Genomic DNA, 17,099 nt, shown 5'->3' with positions numbered 1-17,099 from the left:
TATATAATAGTACGTTTTTCAACATTTTGGTAAAAAATGTCATATGAATTTTTGGTATATTAATTTTCCATGCATAGATATTATTATTATTATTTAATTAGAACTTTAGTATAAATATTTTTTAAAATGTTTAAAAAATAATTAAATTTTTTAATAAAAAATTCATCTAATAAATGATTATTTTTTATTTTTGGAAAAATATGTATTTGTTCTTTAAAATTTTGATAGAAAAATAATATATGATTTTTAATGTCTTTTTCTATTATCTTTATTAGTAACAATTTTATTCCATCAATATATCGAATGATTGTAAATAATTCAATTTGATAGTATGATTGTTATTCTTATTTGAATATGATCTCAATTGGTATAAAAAAAACTATAATAAATAAATATATTCATTCTATCAATAATTTTAGGTAATTATTTAAGTAAGTCTCTTGTGAGATGGTCTCACGAATTTTTATCTGTGAGACGGGTCAACCCTACCGATATTCACAATAAAAAGTATTAATACTCTTAACATAAAATGTAATATTTTTTTATGGATGACCCAAATAAAAGATCTGTCTAACAAAATACGACCCGTGAGACCGTCTCACACAAGTTTTGCTTTTAAACAATCATACTCACTAATTTTAATATTTCATGCATCGCACGGTTGAGATACTAGCTATCTCTATAAATCACATATTTAATATAGTTGTATTATCCTTATCAAAATAATAATTTAAAACCATAACAAAATTTTATTAATCAACTTAATCGATTAATCATAATGATCGTGATTGATATATGTAATAATCATTATTTTACACGCATATTGCTTGTTCGTAGTTAGTTAATTATTATAAAAGTTGAATCATAGATAATAACAACTTTTGATATCTCATCTCATACCAAATTCTCTCCCCCCAAAAAACATTAAAAAACACTCCTTCATACATACCATTATTTTGTAAAATAAAAAAGCATAATAAATTATAGATTATAGAAAATTAATACATTAGAAATTTAAACATTAACTTTAGATAAAAATTACTCAAACGTTATTATATTTCATATAAAAATTTATTATATATAAATATTATAAATCTATATTTTAGATAATTATTTTTATGACATGAGAACCATAATGCTACGATAAAAATTTAATTTACTTGTACACACATCGTGTGCGAAGGTTTACTAGTACTATTAATAAGTTTGAGGGAGGCTTTGGTACGTATGAACTCCCTTTTATTTTGCCAACTATTTATTTACAGAAATGTCACATTTGTAAAATTGATAACATCTATTGTATTTTAATGGATTTTTTTATTACCAAAACATCATTTTAAAAATTGTTATATATTTATGTCTTATTTGGCTCTAATATATATAATTTTGTTTTTAAATTTGATTCTTTTAAAAGATAAAAAAATCATGGTGTTTTATTTATTTATATTTTTATTTATTATAATTGAGTGTGTTTAAATATTTCATATTACAAAAAATAATTTTACTAAATCTCATGTCATATTTACAAAATTAAATAAACAAATCAAGACTCGAGAAACAAAATATATGCAATAATAATATCCATGTATTATATTACACAAAATATACATGAGTAGGTCTTTCATAAGACGGTCTCACGGATCTTTATTCGTGAGACGGATCAATCATGTCCATATTTACAATAAAAATTAATATATTCAACAAAAAAAATAATACTTTTTCTTGGTGACCTATATAGAATATCTGTTTCACAAAATTGACTCGTGAAACCGTCTCACAGGAGTTTTGTGAATATACATATAACAAAACAAGAAATAGTGCCAAAAAAAAATAATGACAATGTCGAAGAAAATGACTCATTCTTCCATCTTAACAAAACATGCCCAATAAAAAGCTCCTAACAAAGCGCTTCATTCTTGGAATATCTTCTTTTTTCTTTTATCACACATTTGTTTGGACAAAATCTCCATTTTCTTGCATTCTTTCCATTTCCACTCATCTCCCCCAACCTCTGTCTCCCTCCTTTTCCCTGCAACCTCACTTTCCTTTCTTTTTCCTCTATCTTCCCCTTTCATGGGAGATCCTCCAAAGTCACCTCCGCCGAATTTTTACGGAATTCTTGGAATTTCAAGAACTGCATCCCTCTCTGATGTTGGCAAAGCATATAAATCACTTGTAACAAAATGGCATCCAGATAGAAATCCATCGAACAAAGCCGAAGCAGAAGCCAAGTTTAGCTCCATCAATGAAGCTTATAGGGTGTGTACGTCCCCGTTTCTATGTATCTAGATATCTAAGAATTGGATCGAATATTGTTATTAGGAATAACATCGATGGCATATAATAATTCTCGTATTCGGGGTCCGGCCCTGCGTTGTACGATCAATACAAGCTAATGAATTCCTTCTCATATATATTGATGTCACAATGGGACAAATGAATACTTTTGTTCACGTTATTTGTTTTTATTAATTATCAGGCTATTAGCTCCAAGAAAAGAGAAGAAGCCAATGCCTGCAATGGAGAGCATTATGAACCACAAACGCCAAAGAAAAAGTTATGTGATATTCAAGAAGATGATGAAGAATTTCACATTTCTAGTCCTAAGCTGCTTTCTCGTACCACAAGCCGGATCAGCCCTTTAACAGGAAGCATAACGCCTACATCAGCCGAGTTCTATGCATCATTTACTAAAACTAGTCCGAATGGCACTCCTCCGACTCCTAGCACACCAAAAGAACAAGCGTTTCTATCAAAAGCCACAAGCCGTCGAAGCACAACCCCGATTTTCTTTTCACAATCAGCTGTTCGGAGAAAACCTCAACCAATAGAGAAGAAGCTTGAATGCACGCTTGAAGAGTTGTGCGTTGGAAGTGTTAAAAAGATCAAGATCACGAGGGATGTCATCTCAAATACCGGGTACGAAATAGCGTAGCTTATTCATTTCTCTTCTTTTTCAAGGTTTTTGGCTTTCTCCCTCTACATATGTCGCTCTCCCGGCCCTTTCAAATTTTAACTTGAAACATTGAGAGAAGAAAGTGATTTTGATTTCACGGCGACCACAAGTTTGGAATGACATAAATACAAGTAAATCCAAACATAAGGGCAATATTTTAAAACAAATTACGCAGGAAAATGCGATTGTTCACATTTGAAGAGAGGTAAATGCCATTTCTATCCTTAAATTCCATCATTCCGGAAGGAAATTAATGAAAATAAGCTCTCTCTTCTAACTGCAATGCCAATTCACACATGAGAGTATTAGTATAAATGAAATGATAAGTCCATTGGACAAGTGAGACTCATTATTTTAAAATGACAGGTTCCTTGTTGAAGAAGAAGAGATACTAATGATAAGAGTGAAGCCAGGATGGAAAAAAGGAACAAAAATCACATTTGAAGGGAAAGGAGACGAGAGACCGGGCACTCTCCCAGCTGACATAATCTTCGTAATCGATGAGAAAAGGCACCCACTTTTCAAACGGGAAGGCGACGATTTGGAACTAGGAGTTGAGGTCCCATTGGTGCAGGCCCTCACAGGATGCACAATTCCTGTCCCCCTTTTAGGAGGAGGGCATATAACCTTGTCAATAGATGATATTATATATCCCGGATACGAAAAGACTATCCCGGGACAAGGCATGCCTAAATCCAAAGAAGAAGGGATGAGAGGTGACCTTAGACTCAAGTTTCTGGTTGAATTTCCCGAAGAATTGAGCGATGAACAACGTTCGGAAGTCGTAAGTATTTTAGAAGAATGTTCTTGATGATCATTTGATTTCTTTCTCATTCTTTTCTCCTAGCTATGTCATGGCTATTTCCTCATAAGGGCTGGGAGATTGTGTAGATGCATTTAGTGTTAGGTGGTTAGAATTGTAATTATGTGTATGTATACTCGCATCCCAGAAAATGTAACACTGTGAGACATGGAGAGGAGAAGATGAAGCAAAATTGGAGATCAATGAATTTTCTTCCTTTTCTACTACTACTACTATTAGTTCTACAACTTTATATTTACTTCTTATGATTTTATATCTTACAGAAACCACAACTACCCTAAGTTATCGTTGGGCTCTTGTGATGGCTTGTTGAGTTAAAACCGATGATAAATCTATATATATGAATGACATAATGATTTATAACTTTAATTCAAAAGTTGAATGAAACAAGTATGGCATGTGTAATCAATTAATGTTTCATACTTCGTACCAAACTAGCCTAAATATAAGAATAACAAGAAGAAGATCCGCTAAAAAACTCCATGACCTAATTAGCTAGAAAGAATCCCTAATTCCAGCCACAAAATAACCGAAATCAGTGAAGAAGGCAAGGCTATTGGCACTGCTTAATTTTTAACTGATCGAGTCCATTTCTTTTAATTTATCTATTTAGACATATCAGTTATATCGGTGTCCGATTTTAGCGCAGAAAATTGAAAACAAAAATCCTGTGTGCGTGTCGCATGCACTTGGACGAAGCAAGTTATCAAAGGTTTTGCAGATGCAATAAATCCTGTTAATTTCCTACACCAAACGAAATATGTTGAATTCTAAATAAATCAGCGCATAATTAAGATACTATCATGATTGCGTTGTGATCGTAAAACGTGTCGAAGTGAAGAGCTTACCAGAACCGCGAGTTGTAGGTGGGCAGAGACGGCTCCTTCTCCGTCCTTCTAGTAACAGCTGAAACGCAGTGTTCTGAAGCTACGGAAGAGGGCTTTCAGTCGATATTTATTAGTTTAATATACCTATAGAAGACATTTGTAATTATCAATTAATATTATCAATTATTTGAGAAACCGACGTCTGCGACAGCTCACTTTAGACTTCGTTCACTATTTTCATTATCTAGTACATGCATTATGTATCTTATATCCAACCTATAATTTTTATAAACATTGATATGATGATAGCTTTTTTCTAAGTTGTCCATTATGTTATACCGACTCTCAACGAAAGCACCAATGTTAAGTTATAAACTCGAAAAGATATAAATGTACCATCTCAAAAGATTTGTCTAATCATAAATTTAAAATCCTCATTATTTTTTCCAAAGATTTTTCAGTTTTCGTTTGGTAACATGTTTTTTACATCTCTAAAAAATTACAAGATAATAAATTATTTTCTCTATTAATTTCCTAGCTCTTCCCTTTTTTTTTTTTTGGGGGGGGGGGGGGGAATTAGATAAAATAAGTGATTTTTTATTGAATTTTATTTAGAGAATATGAATGAGAGGTAATTCTGGAAAATTTAAGTACATGTACTTCAACCTGCATGGCAATGTACTCGCTTCCTATGTATTGTACTGCTTGTATATCAAAGAACTCGATCAAAGGCTACCAAGCAGGTTTATAACTATAAGATATTAATTTTATACTTCCATTATCTTCTCTTTAGAAAAATATTTTAAATAGTTTTTTTAAACAAATATAGGTTTCACTTTATTAAATTGTAAGAAATCATTACCTAATAAAAAATTGCGAATCCGTCAAATCATGACAATTGACTAAGAGCTTATCACGAAAATATATATAATAATATAAATACTTAATTCGTACAAATTAATATTATTTTATTATAGTCTGAAGGCATAATTTGTCATTCCCATTCCACCCGATATTAAATCGTTTATGGGAAAATTGTGAATTTAGTGATGTGAGTTGATATTTTTGAGTTTTAGACCTGTAGTTTGTTAAATTTTGGTTTCCATCTAATAATTTGATTATTTTTCTTTTAATTTTGATCTTTTTTTGTCCGAAACCACTAAATCTATCGGATATTGCTTATTTGATATTGATATTCTTTTACGTGATTGTAGTTTGTTAAAGTTTGGTTTCCATCAAATAAATTGATTTTCTTTTAGTTTTGATCATTTTTTGTTTGAAACCACTAAATCTATCGGATATTGCTTATTTGATATTGATATTCTTTTACGTGACTCATGTGATAAGAATAAAGCTTATGTTGCACAGGATATTCGCATTCGCACCCATATTAAATCTTTTAAATATTTTCTATATATTCATTTTGCATTTGACTTTGGCATTTTATATGCCTATTACAATTGGTTTTGGCATTATTTTACTTTGACTTAATGAAGAGATGTTCTTCTTATTATTCTTTCCTCTTAGGCTTTTCTTTCATTTTCTCGTCTAGATTCTTCATTCTTCAGACATTCTTAAAATTAGAGATTTATCCGTTGCATCTTTTGTTTTTTGTTTAAATTCATCTATCTTCTCATTGGTAATTTCGACGTAAATATCATAATTTGTATGCATGATCCCATATATAGTATCACAAAAATTTCTTGGTTTTAAATGATCTTCCTCAAGAAAATCTTATTTATAAAATTTATCGATCTTTTCTTGAAATAAATATGTTGCAGATGCTACAAAACTGTTAATTTCTCCATCAAAGTCCCAAAGTTCTTACTTTGCAATCTATAAATTAATTGTATATCGGTGATATACATACATAGATATATAGGCTATATATGCAGACAAACTTATAAGATATAAAGTGAGTTTTTCTGTCAAGATATTTCATCGCAATTCGAGTCCAACAAAATTAGGTTTTTCACAAGCGCTAGCTCGTGGAAGAAATCGAGATATCATATTATTTAAAAAGCTTTCTGATATTTATTTTGGAAAATTTCCCATTTATTATATGCTATAATATGTCAAGTTTACCTCTTAGTAATGCTTACGGCATCAGTAACATCGATTCTGAATTCCTGAGCCATTTTGATCCATTGGATGATTCATTGCAAACATATCAAGAAATATTTCGGCCATCGACCGCGAATGGTCAGCCTTACTGTGCGACTAACTTAACCGGTATTCGGGAAAGGAAGATTGATTCGGAAGCGGTTTTTGAAGATGAGCAACAAAATTTGGCGAGAAAACAAGAAGGGACATCGGGTAAGGGCTTGAAAATGAAGAGAATCAGCAGCCCTAATCTCAAGAAAATGAAGCGAAAGAGTAAAAATAGTAATTGTAAGGAAGCTGCAACATTGGAGCAAAGTGGTGCGCAGGAAGGGACATCGGTTGCAAAGAAGATGGACCATAATGCCAAGGAGAGAATCAGAAGGATGAAGATTAACGCATCCTTCCTCGCTATACAAGCATTGCTTCCCGATTCCAGACGATCAAAGGTTCGTTTATTTTTGTGGATTAAAGAATTTTGAAGCAAAGAATCTTCCATCTGTAGCTAATCTGTTTATTTAAACTTTGTTTTAGTTATCAGTTCAATTTTTTTTTATGGATTATTTAGTGCAGTGCTGTGATTGAAAGAATGGCACATAAAATGATCATATAAAGTCGATCCATTTAAATAAATAACTGTCCAGCTGATCCAACTCTATCTGCAAATATCTAGGTTTTAAACAATTATTTTCAAAAAATCTCAATCTTGTATCAAAAAGGAGCCTGATAAGGAGTGATAATCCCCTCTACACCGTTTGTTTTTCGCTAAAAATCCAAACTTTGTCACAAAAAATAATCTTTTTACAGCCCCTCTTCTCGTATCATCAACTTGTTCCAATTTCAGTGTTTCCCTACATATTTACTTGGATATCATTTGGTACGAAGAATAAATTAAGTATATCACATCTTTGATTCATTCAACGTTTGACTCGAACCAAGCGACAGTTAAAAGGGGGCATCTCTCTCTCAATGTAATCTTGCAGAAGAGGTGGAGTGCACCATCAATAGTGGATAGAGTACTGAAATACATCCCAGAGCTGCAGAATGAGATCCAAGAATTGGATTCCAAGAAACAAAGCTACGAGCAACATGAATCATCCTCGAAAAACAATGAAAATCCCACTTCAAATCTTGATGAAGATCGCTCCATTACCATTTCTAGAGTCGATCGAAACGAAGCAATCGTCCAAATTTGCATGCCAAGAAATGGTGAACGAAAGGTTTCGGTGTTCGCTAATATGCTGCGGAAAGTGGAAGACGAAGGATACTTTATCAACAGTGCTTCGACACTTGGTGTGGGCGAGAGTAGAATCTGCCACCATCTGCATATCCAGGTATTTGATATGTACATTCTTTATACATAAATTGTACGTCTGTTTACTGGTCCCTAGCTAAGATTTAAATTTCCTAGGAAAAATAATGTTTAAACATGGTGAGGATGAATGAGCTTGTAGGGCATCTTTTTGGGAGTGCTTAAAAACAGTTAACAAATTCATTCTTAAAATGCAGTACTCTACAACAAGTACTGCTTGTACTATACGTACATACATATATTTGTACAATCTTACAGTGTATTGCTGTAAATGCTAGTGTCTTGAGGGTTTGAAGTCTAAANTATATAGGATGAAAGTGTCTGAGGGTTTGAAGTCTAATACTTATTTTAGAGATGTGATACGCTACAACCAATAGGATGAAAGTTGTGTTTATAGTAACTCTCCTTCAATAGCATAGCGGAACGCTTCCATGCCTCGTTATCCAATCTTTAAAACAGTCACTTTTGGTGTCGTTAAAGCACAGTAAAGAGAGTTAGTAACAATATACCCTATCCGAATCCTAATCTAACATACATATAGATATATATACCACTTCAATCGTGAATTTACTTATATGTCCTTGTTCATTTAAGTTGACAAATTAAATTATTAGGTTATCTTAAGGGTTTTTTTTTGTAATTCATTGTCCATCTTAAATGAATTTGGACATTATTACACATTTCTCTTTCTTTCCTAATTTTATGCCAAAAAAATTATTTATTTACATTTCCTTATTCATTTGAGTTAGCAAATTAAATTAATGTCTTTTTAAGGGTTTTTTTTGTGATTCATTGTCATTTTAGATAGATTTGGACATTAATACACGTTCTTATTTCTTTTCTAAATTTTATGTAAAAAAAGTATTTATTTACATTTCTTAATCAATTTTTGTGATTCATTGTCCATCTTAGATATATTTCTTAGTCAATTTTTTTGATTTATTGTCCATCTTAGATATATTTGAACATTAATACACTTTCTTTTTTTTATTCCTAAATTTTATGTAAAAAAATTATTTATTTACATTTCTTAGTCAATTTTTGCACAAGTTGATTTGTAAATATGAACTAATAAAATCATATATTTCTAATATACTACTTCAATTGTGAATTTTCTTAGATATAAATATAGCATTTCAATTGTGAATTTTCTTATATGTTCTTGTTCATTTAAGTTGGCCAATTAAATTATTAGGTTATCTTAAGTTTTTTTTTTGTAATTCATTGTCCATCTTAAATGAATTTGGACATTAATACACATTCTTCTTCTTTTTTTCTCTAAATTTTAAACTAAATTTATGATATAATCTTTAAAAAAAATTTAATCAATGTAATCCTTATAATAAATATGAATTATATTGATAGTTTATTATCATTTGTTATATATTACAATTTTACATATAAAATTTTTTAACTGAGTATTACATATTATTTTATTTATATACATTTTTTACTATATATATTTATTTGGGTGGTATTATGTTAAAATTTTATTTCTCTTAAATTATTAATCACCAATATTAATTTATAAATGATTGATTCTGATATAAAATCAATTATATATAATATGTATTCTAAAAAAACGTAGAAATTAAATAAAATCCGCAATGTGTTAAAAGTTAGCAAAAACAAAAGTGATATTTACCTTAATAACAAGTTTAATGATTTTATTTTAACATTAATATGATAATTTAGTAAATTAAGAGAATTTTATTTGACGTTTGTCTATGTGTACTCTATTTAAGTAAATTTTAATTTTGATTTTGGTATAATTCACTATAATGTTAATTTTATTTTTATTGTTTTTTTTCATTTTGAATGATATTTGAATGAAAAATATTTTTGCTGATTTATCATTTAAAAGAGTTGTATAATATCACAGATTAAAAAATGTCATATAAATTAGTGAATATATATGATTTATTATCATGATGTATTTTTATGTATTGTGTTTTGATATATTTAGATTGATAAATACTTATAAACATGATGTTATTCAAATGACTTTAAACATTATCTAATTCTCGTGATTATATTTTTCATTACTAGTAATTTACGTGCATCGCACGTGTACATTCCTAGTTATTTCAAATAACACAGTTATTCGTAGAATATCATAGAGATGAGATGTTAAAAACCCCTGTGATGTTTGGGGATTGCTTCTGCCTGTATGTGCTTTCAACTACCGCCCACTAAATCAGGCGGTTGACTCAAATGTCCCTGAACCTATTACACACGGATGCATTGATTAAATCTGCAAAAGCAAATGAATATAGGAAAAAACAAATAAAGATTTTTAATTACAAATGGAGAAGTATATATATATATAGCTTTCATGATTTGCCTCATTTTGGCACATCTTCAGTTTAATTATATTTTAAAATTTCTAGAATCATAGCATCTGAAAACTTATAATATCTTTTATTTTTCTTTAAGTATGTTCTTTTGTTTTTTTAACTCAGGTTAATGGAAACTTGTCTGAAGATGAAGACTATGTGGGAGAATTGAGAGAAAAGTTGCTTTCTTGGCTAAGATGATGAAATTATTATTTCATGTATGTTTGTGTAGAAATGTTGTTTCTAAAGAGATGTTAAAAATAATTTGTACATCCTGTATGTGTTCGATTAATTGAGTTAGTAAATATAGGTACACTATGGGAAAATGATTTTTTTTTTGTTCAATTAACTTGTCGAAATTTGGGTTTTGGTCTATTAAATTTTTAAAGTTTTGTTTTGGTCCACTAAATTTCAATTTTCGGCTATTTTAGTCTGATCGTTGATGTGATATCTGACAAATCAAAAATTTCGATATCGGATCAGCATTTTTGACGTCATATCAGTATTTTATGGTATCACATCACCAGTTAGACCAAAATAGTAAAAAAATAAAAAAAAAAATTAGTGTACCGAAACAAACTTTGTGAACTTAGTAGATCATAACCTAAGACTGAACAAGTTATTTGAGGGAAAAATTATTTTTTTTCGTGTAATTTACAAATTTTTCATTTTTTATGAAGTTATCGATAAATTTAAAATTCGTTAATTTGTATTTTTTAAATATTTTTTTCGTAGTAAAAAAAAACCACGTAAGCAATGTTGGGAACTATGTCCAGAATGTTTCAGAAAAAACTCCAATCAATAAAAAAAATTTATTTTTTATTTTAAAATAACAAAATAGTCGGCGGCCAATATGAAATTGACTTTTATCCCATTAGCCAACAAAAAAAAAAAAGTAAAATCGCCATTTTTCCCTTTGATCGACTTTCCTGCCGTTGGATTCCCCACCGTTCTTGATTTCTACAGATGAGGAAGCGGACGGCGTTAGTTTGGGGAGTTGCGGTCGTGTGTTTCGTTGCACTGATGTTAATCACTCCTGCAATTCCTCAGTCTCAAGAGTACCATGATTTCGCTGATCAACGCAATTTTTTTGGTCAGTTTCGATGTTATGCGTTTGTGTTTTGATTGATGGATGGATTTTTTTATTTTTTATATTCTAGCTTTTTGCTGGAGAACTTGTAATTATCTAGTCAGAAAGTGGTGATAAACTCTGTGTATTAAATTTTCAAAATTTGCTTCCTTCCGTGTATGCAACTTGCTCGCACCGTCTGCTCTGCAGTTTATAGATTTGCTCTTTTTTCCCCCACTTTGGTAGCTGATAGAGTTAGATTCTGCTTTAAAATTTGGTACTTTTGATGCTGGAGAAGCCTTTAATTTGCAGTGTCTTACTGGAATTGATTGGTTTTGTTTGTGGTAGAGCCACACAGCCATTGTTTGTATGATTAGTACGAAATATGTCAAAACCTTGGATAGGGTTGATGCTTGATTTGATTTTTTGATTCGATTTTTCAGGTATACCGAATGCATTGAATGTGATTTCCAATTTCCCCTTCTTCGTTGTTGGTGTAATAGGCCTTGTACTATGCTATTATGGGAACTATTTTAAGTTAAGGTAATGTCAACGTTCTCTCTTTTTATCCCGAATTAGGACGCATTTGATGATCATTTACATCGAGTTTTAGGGGTGATAAAAATTTTGTGCATGGACGGGTGCATCAAAAGTTTGCAGGGTGAACTATGTGGTTGGACATTTTTTTTTATCGGTGTGGCAGCGGTTGCTTTTGGCTCATCTTACTATCACCTCAGGCCTGATGACTCTCGCCTTGTTTGGGATCGTTTACCTGTGAGTTTTTATCTGATGCCAACTGCATGACTTGTGTTTGAGTTAATTAATTGTTTTTATGTTACAAGTTTAGCCTTTCACCCTTGAACTGTCACAGATGACTGTGGCATTTACTTCCATTATTGCGATCTTTATCATTGAGAGAGTAGATGCACGAAAGGGAACTCTATCCATTATCCCTCTCATCTTGGCTGGTGTAGTCAGCATTTTGTATTGGAGGTAAGCATTGCCTCTCTTTAGTCAAAATGAAACTTTTCCCTAACTAGTAATCTGTTGAATGGCAGCAATTTCCAACTGTCCTGTGTCGTCGTTGCTTGTGAGTCAATTGAAACGTCACACTCAAAGTATCTAATATCTATAATTTTTCATATGTTGCATATGCTCGATCAATGTCACTTGTTTGGTTGCCATAAGTTGCAAGTTGGACCAATTAGGGGGAGGAGGAATGTGAAGTAATATTAATTTTCATTTGTCCGATGTGGTTGACTGTGTAGTACAGTGGTAAAAAAATGATTTTTAGGCTGCTACACAGTTACAACAAGCTTTCATTTATAATGTAATCGATAGCTGAAGCATTTTATATAATGATCTAGGCCTGATGAGTGGCTGAGCCACGTTGCCTTTGCACACCCTCAATTTTGAAAATGTTTGCTAACTACACATATTGATATTGCACAATTCAAAAGGTTCAAGGGTGCAATAGTGTAACTTGACTTTATGCCATTAACATAAATTTTGTTCAAGTATTGAAGTAATTTGTCTCTTTATACAATACATCCTTTTTGTTTTTCACCATTTTGAGAATGAGCATGTGTTATGTTTTGTCGTACAATTTAATACTGATTTATTTATGAATATTATACAATTTAGAAATAATAGTTTAAGTTTTAACCTGCAAGAAGGTTCGTAGAAGTCAATTGCATTAACCAACGAAAAATAAATTTTTAACACTATAAAACGACATAATTCTATAAAACTAGATTTATGATGTGTGTACCGGTCAAGAAATCTATAATAAATTCTACTAATGCACACATTGTATTTAAGATTTGAAATTATTTCACGCTAGGGTAGGCGATTAGTTATGTAAATGATTTTACGTATTAATGTAAGATAAAAGTCTCTCGTCAAGCAGGATTAGGTTTTGGAATGATGAATCTTGACTCTGCCATAAAATTTTTACGGAACTAGTGTTGCTGAATTTGGAGGTCTTAAATGCTTCTTTCGTCACTGAAGCAGAACTTTTGTGATTATTATGTTGTAGAGCTAATTTTTTTTAATATCTTTAGACTCATTGACGACAACTTTTTGTAGATTTTTTGATGACCTCCGTCCTTATGCCGTTGTACAGTTTGTGCCTTGCATTGCAATCCCACTGATGGCTATATTGATGCCTCCTATGTACACACATTCCACCTATTGGCTTTGGGCAGCAGGTTTCTGTCGTTAATTGTTACTTTGTGCTATTAGATGTCTGATATGATTACAACAATTTCATCAAAAAATTTGCAGGATTTTATCTCCTAGCTAAGATTGAAGAAGCAGCTGATGAGCCAATCTATAATTTGACTCGTCGCATTGTGAGTGGACATACGCTCAAGCATTTATGTGCTGCTATGGTCCCGGTTTTCTTGACCCTTATGCTTGCAAAGAGGGAAGTGGCAGAAGAAAGGTATTACAATTCTATCAACGATGCTCTTTATTTCTTCCCACTATGTAAATGAACATGAGACTATTTCTTGTGCATGATATATTTTTTCCCTGAACCATGGGGCTGCATTACTTAATGAGGATCTACTATTTGCAATTAAGTCGAATCTCATTTTGAAATTATGAACTTAAATCGACACCAAGTTGGATTGCATACTTGTCATGCAAGTGTGGTGTTGAAGAACCGCTGTTGAGCCTCAACCTGAGCTGGTCGTGATAGATGCACACAACCATTCAAACGTGCTGATGTTGACTTGAAGCTAGTTAAGCACGTTTGTTAAAAATTTGGGTAACTTTATGAAGTCTTGACTGTGTACCTATGTATCGCTGCTACAGTGGACCTCAGGAGGAAAATTATTACATCAAGGCATTAGAATAGCAGCATACTAGAATAATGCAATCAAGTTCATGTGTTTGTTGATACTATTCCTTTGCCTTAAGATGGATAAAAATTAATGAATGCTGTAAGGTATTGGCACAGAAAGGACTGTCTTAATTATCATATGGTCCAATATATTGTTATTTACCCCCCAAGATTTTTCAAGTTTACTTTGGCCCCCACGAAACCTAGGGTTGTGCTTGGATTCATGGATTTAAAATTTCATCTTGTTTGGATTAACAAAATTCAAGTGGATTTCAAATCCACTCCATATCAAATTATGCAATTTTAATATAAATTTATATGATTTTCAAATATACCAAAGATGGTGTCATTTGACCCTTAAATCTTCGCCAAATCAAACCCTTCCCTCCAACTAAAATCCATCAATCTTAGCGCAACTTAAATGCATAGTTTTAAGCTACTTGGCTTCCACTTGAATGATGGAGATGCAACGATTTGCTTTGAACAAGGTATGTCATGTCTTGTGTTGTATTGTTATTGGAAAGGTATCTGATTCTTGACTTGAGCTATGTACTTATACCAAAATAATGCTTATTCCTGCTCATTCGTATTTACACCCCATTAACATGGTTTGTTTTTACCTTTTCACTTCAGGCTCAGTTTACTGCAGTCGTGGAGAATATCATGGACCAAGGCTAAGGAAAACGGGACCAATGTAGAAACCCTTTCGTGTACATATTCTGAAGTACCTGTGGATGAATCACGATAAGCGTTGTGAATATCCGTTACATGGAGTAAAGATACGTAATCTTACAGCATGTACATTCACAGGCGAAACCTTTTGGGTCGCTGTTTCAGTAACTCGAAGTAGAATAATATTTTATGTGCTTAGAATGACGTAGTTTCTTTTTCACCTTTTTGTTGGATCTAACGTTTGCTAACATATCAAAAGCTATAGATGATAAATTTTAACCACTAGATTTCGGTCGTACTAGATCATTGTTGTATCCAATAATCTATTCGTATGCAAGAACATGTAAGTCCTGGGATATCAAAATGAGAACTCTAAAAAGGGCTAATTTTCAAATCCAATAATTTTTACAGCTATGAGACCGAAAAATGAAGTAATTAAAATCCAATAACATATGCAACCATACAGGAAAGATCCTACGAGGGCACGAAAGTTTGAGACATGTTCCGGGTTCGAAATCCAATTATAACTAAAAACAAAACAAACCAAACAAGATCCCACAAGGGGTGGAAGAAGTGAGGACATTGCAAATTGCAAATTGCAAAAAGTTTGTGCTGAATCAATCTCTGATTCCATTGATCCTCTCCACCACAGTGATGACTCCCTGAGTACCCAGCTTCCCATCTCCATTGGCCACCATCCCCGAATACAGCTGCTTACACAGCCCAGCTCCGGGCAACACCACAGCCTCGTCCCTGCGCCTTTCCTCCTCTACATCCACTGCCATTCCCAAATCTTTCACCATATACTCTGCGAATCCCCCAGGCCTAAAATCTCTGTCAATCATCCTCTCTCCAAACAATTCCAACGCCATAGACCCAGCTGCGCCTCCCCTTATAGCCCCCAAGAACTTCTTCTTGTCCAGCCCCGCCTTCTCGGCGAATACAAGCCCTTCGCTTAATCCCACCAAACTCCCGCCGACAACTATCTGGTTCGCTATTTTACAGCTCTGCCCCTTCCCCGCGCTGCCCATGTATGTAACCTTCCCGAGTACATCGAACAATGGTTTTAGCCATTCAACTACTTCAGCATCTCCACCGGCGAAGATTGCCAACTTCCCTTCCCTGGCGCCGATATCGCCGCCCGATACTGGGGCATCGATTGCATGGCAGTGTCTCTGGTGGGCGGAACTGTGGATTTCCCTGGCCAGTGCGGGGTGGCTGCTGGTGTGATCTATGATGACTGTGTTCGGTTTCAGGGAAGGGACAAGGGTATCGAGAACGAGATGTCTGACATCTGAGGGATGGCCGATCATGGTGAAGATGACATCGGTGGAGGCAACGAGGTCAGCCGGGGAGGTGGCCAGGTGGGCTCCGAGGGAGAGCAGGGCAGCGGCTTTAGAAGGTGAGCGGGCATAAATTGAGAGGGAGTATCCGGCGGAGAGAAGCCGTGAGGCCATGGCGGCTCCCATCACGCCGATACCTATCCATCCTATCCGGGTACGGGTCGGGTTAATAGGGACCGGGTATTGAAATCCGGCCATTGATGTGTCGATGCTGCACAAGTAATATGTTGTGCTGCGGACAAGACGACAGATAAACGTGTGTGTATATATATCATGAAAATTGAATCATTTGTGTTATGAAAAAGTAAAAATTTACGATAAAAAATAAAGATTTCAAACTCTCAAAATTATCTCACTACACACTTTATAATATTTTTTTCTCAACTCAATTGTGATTTTCTTCACAAATGAGAGATATATTTATAGAAAATATTTGAAAATAATCCAAAAATAATTACATCATTACATTCATCATCACACACTAATTTTAAATATTTATAACTCTTATTTTCAACATTCAACTTTCTTATTTTCAACATTCAAATATTCAATATTCAAATATTAATTTTCAACAATTTGATCCATTTTATTTAGTATAACTCATATTTCAAATTATTAAATTCGAGTTAGAGCTAAAAAAATATTCGAATTTTTCTTCGAGTAGAACTCGAACTCAAATTATATTATTAATATTTTGCGAATCTCGCACGAGTTTTAATATTTTTAAAATAATATATTTTGAGTCATTATTTTCTAATAGCTCGTGATATGTTCGAATGTTCGAGCTCAAAATCGAGTTTATTTAGAAACAAC

General features: G+C 32.7%; 4 protein-coding genes across 5 annotated transcripts; 3 read left to right on the top strand and 1 right to left on the bottom strand.

Moving 5' to 3' along the window:
* The first annotated feature begins 1,748 nt into the window (after window positions 1–1,748).
* On the top strand, window positions 1,749–4,518 carry LOC140988918 (uncharacterized). 2 transcript variants are annotated; one of them, XM_073458008.1, is made up of 3 exons: window positions 1,749–2,259; window positions 2,480–2,919; window positions 3,323–4,518. In XM_073458008.1, the coding sequence occupies exons 1-3, from the start codon at window positions 2,074–2,076 to the stop codon at window positions 3,765–3,767; spliced, it is 1,071 nt and encodes a 356-aa protein (XP_073314109.1). In that variant the 5' UTR covers window positions 1,749–2,073; the 3' UTR covers window positions 3,768–4,518. The 2 variants fall into 2 exon arrangements, with proteins under 2 accessions (XP_073314109.1, XP_073314110.1); XM_073458009.1 differs by having other exon boundaries at window positions 2,039–2,263.
* A 1,926-nt stretch (window positions 4,519–6,444) lies between these two features.
* Window positions 6,445–10,555, top strand: LOC140988446 (transcription factor bHLH160-like). Its single transcript, XM_073457458.1, has 3 exons — window positions 6,445–7,155; window positions 7,690–8,040; window positions 10,481–10,555. The coding sequence occupies exons 1-3, from the start codon at window positions 6,679–6,681 to the stop codon at window positions 10,553–10,555; spliced, it is 903 nt and encodes a 300-aa protein (XP_073313559.1). The 5' UTR covers window positions 6,445–6,678.
* Window positions 10,556–11,218: 663 nt separating this feature from the next.
* Window positions 11,219–15,228, top strand: LOC140987993 (uncharacterized). Its single transcript, XM_073456818.1, has 7 exons — window positions 11,219–11,447; window positions 11,867–11,966; window positions 12,077–12,197; window positions 12,295–12,416; window positions 13,512–13,633; window positions 13,710–13,869; window positions 14,905–15,228. Exons 1-7 carry the CDS (start codon window positions 11,321–11,323, stop codon window positions 15,017–15,019), a joined length of 867 nt encoding a protein of 288 aa, XP_073312919.1. The 5' UTR covers window positions 11,219–11,320; the 3' UTR covers window positions 15,020–15,228.
* A 149-nt stretch (window positions 15,229–15,377) lies between these two features.
* On the bottom strand, window positions 15,378–16,537 carry LOC140987992 (probable 3-hydroxyisobutyrate dehydrogenase-like 2, mitochondrial). The gene has a single exon (XM_073456817.1). It carries the CDS (start codon window positions 16,482–16,484, stop codon window positions 15,561–15,563), a length of 924 nt encoding a protein of 307 aa, XP_073312918.1. The 5' UTR covers window positions 16,485–16,537; the 3' UTR covers window positions 15,378–15,560.
* Window positions 16,538–17,099: the final 562 nt, after the last annotated feature.

Source organism: Primulina huaijiensis, chromosome 11, assembly GCF_012295235.1.
Source record: "Primulina huaijiensis isolate GDHJ02 chromosome 11, ASM1229523v2, whole genome shotgun sequence".
Classification (NCBI taxonomy): domain Eukaryota; kingdom Viridiplantae; phylum Streptophyta; class Magnoliopsida; order Lamiales; family Gesneriaceae; genus Primulina; species Primulina huaijiensis.
The sequence above is the reverse complement of the archived record's forward strand: the minus strand, read 5'-3'. Positions and strand labels throughout refer to the sequence as shown.

Coding starts and splice junctions, on each gene's coding strand:
- LOC140987993 (XM_073456818.1), top strand. CDS start 11,321: ATGAGGAAGCGGACGGCGTTAGTTTGGGGAGTTGCGGTCGTGTGTTTC. Junction 11,448..11,866: donor TGATCAACGCAATTTTTTTG/GTCAGTTTCGAT, acceptor TCGATTTTTCAG/GTATACCGAATGCATTGAAT. Junction 11,967..12,076: donor GGGAACTATTTTAAGTTAAG/GTAATGTCAACG, acceptor GTGCATCAAAAG/TTTGCAGGGTGAACTATGTG.
- LOC140988446 (XM_073457458.1), top strand. CDS start 6,679: ATGTCAAGTTTACCTCTTAGTAATGCTTACGGCATCAGTAACATCGAT. Junction 7,156..7,689: donor CCGATTCCAGACGATCAAAG/GTTCGTTTATTT, acceptor GTAATCTTGCAG/AAGAGGTGGAGTGCACCATC. Junction 8,041..10,480: donor GCCACCATCTGCATATCCAG/GTATTTGATATG, acceptor TTTTTAACTCAG/GTTAATGGAAACTTGTCTGA.
- LOC140988918 (XM_073458008.1), top strand. CDS start 2,074: ATGGGAGATCCTCCAAAGTCACCTCCGCCGAATTTTTACGGAATTCTT. Junction 2,260..2,479: donor CCATCAATGAAGCTTATAGG/GTGTGTACGTCC, acceptor ATTAATTATCAG/GCTATTAGCTCCAAGAAAAG. Junction 2,920..3,322: donor GATGTCATCTCAAATACCGG/GTACGAAATAGC, acceptor TTAAAATGACAG/GTTCCTTGTTGAAGAAGAAG.
- LOC140987992 (XM_073456817.1), bottom strand. CDS start 16,484: ATGGCCGGATTTCAATACCCGGTCCCTATTAACCCGACCCGTACCCGG.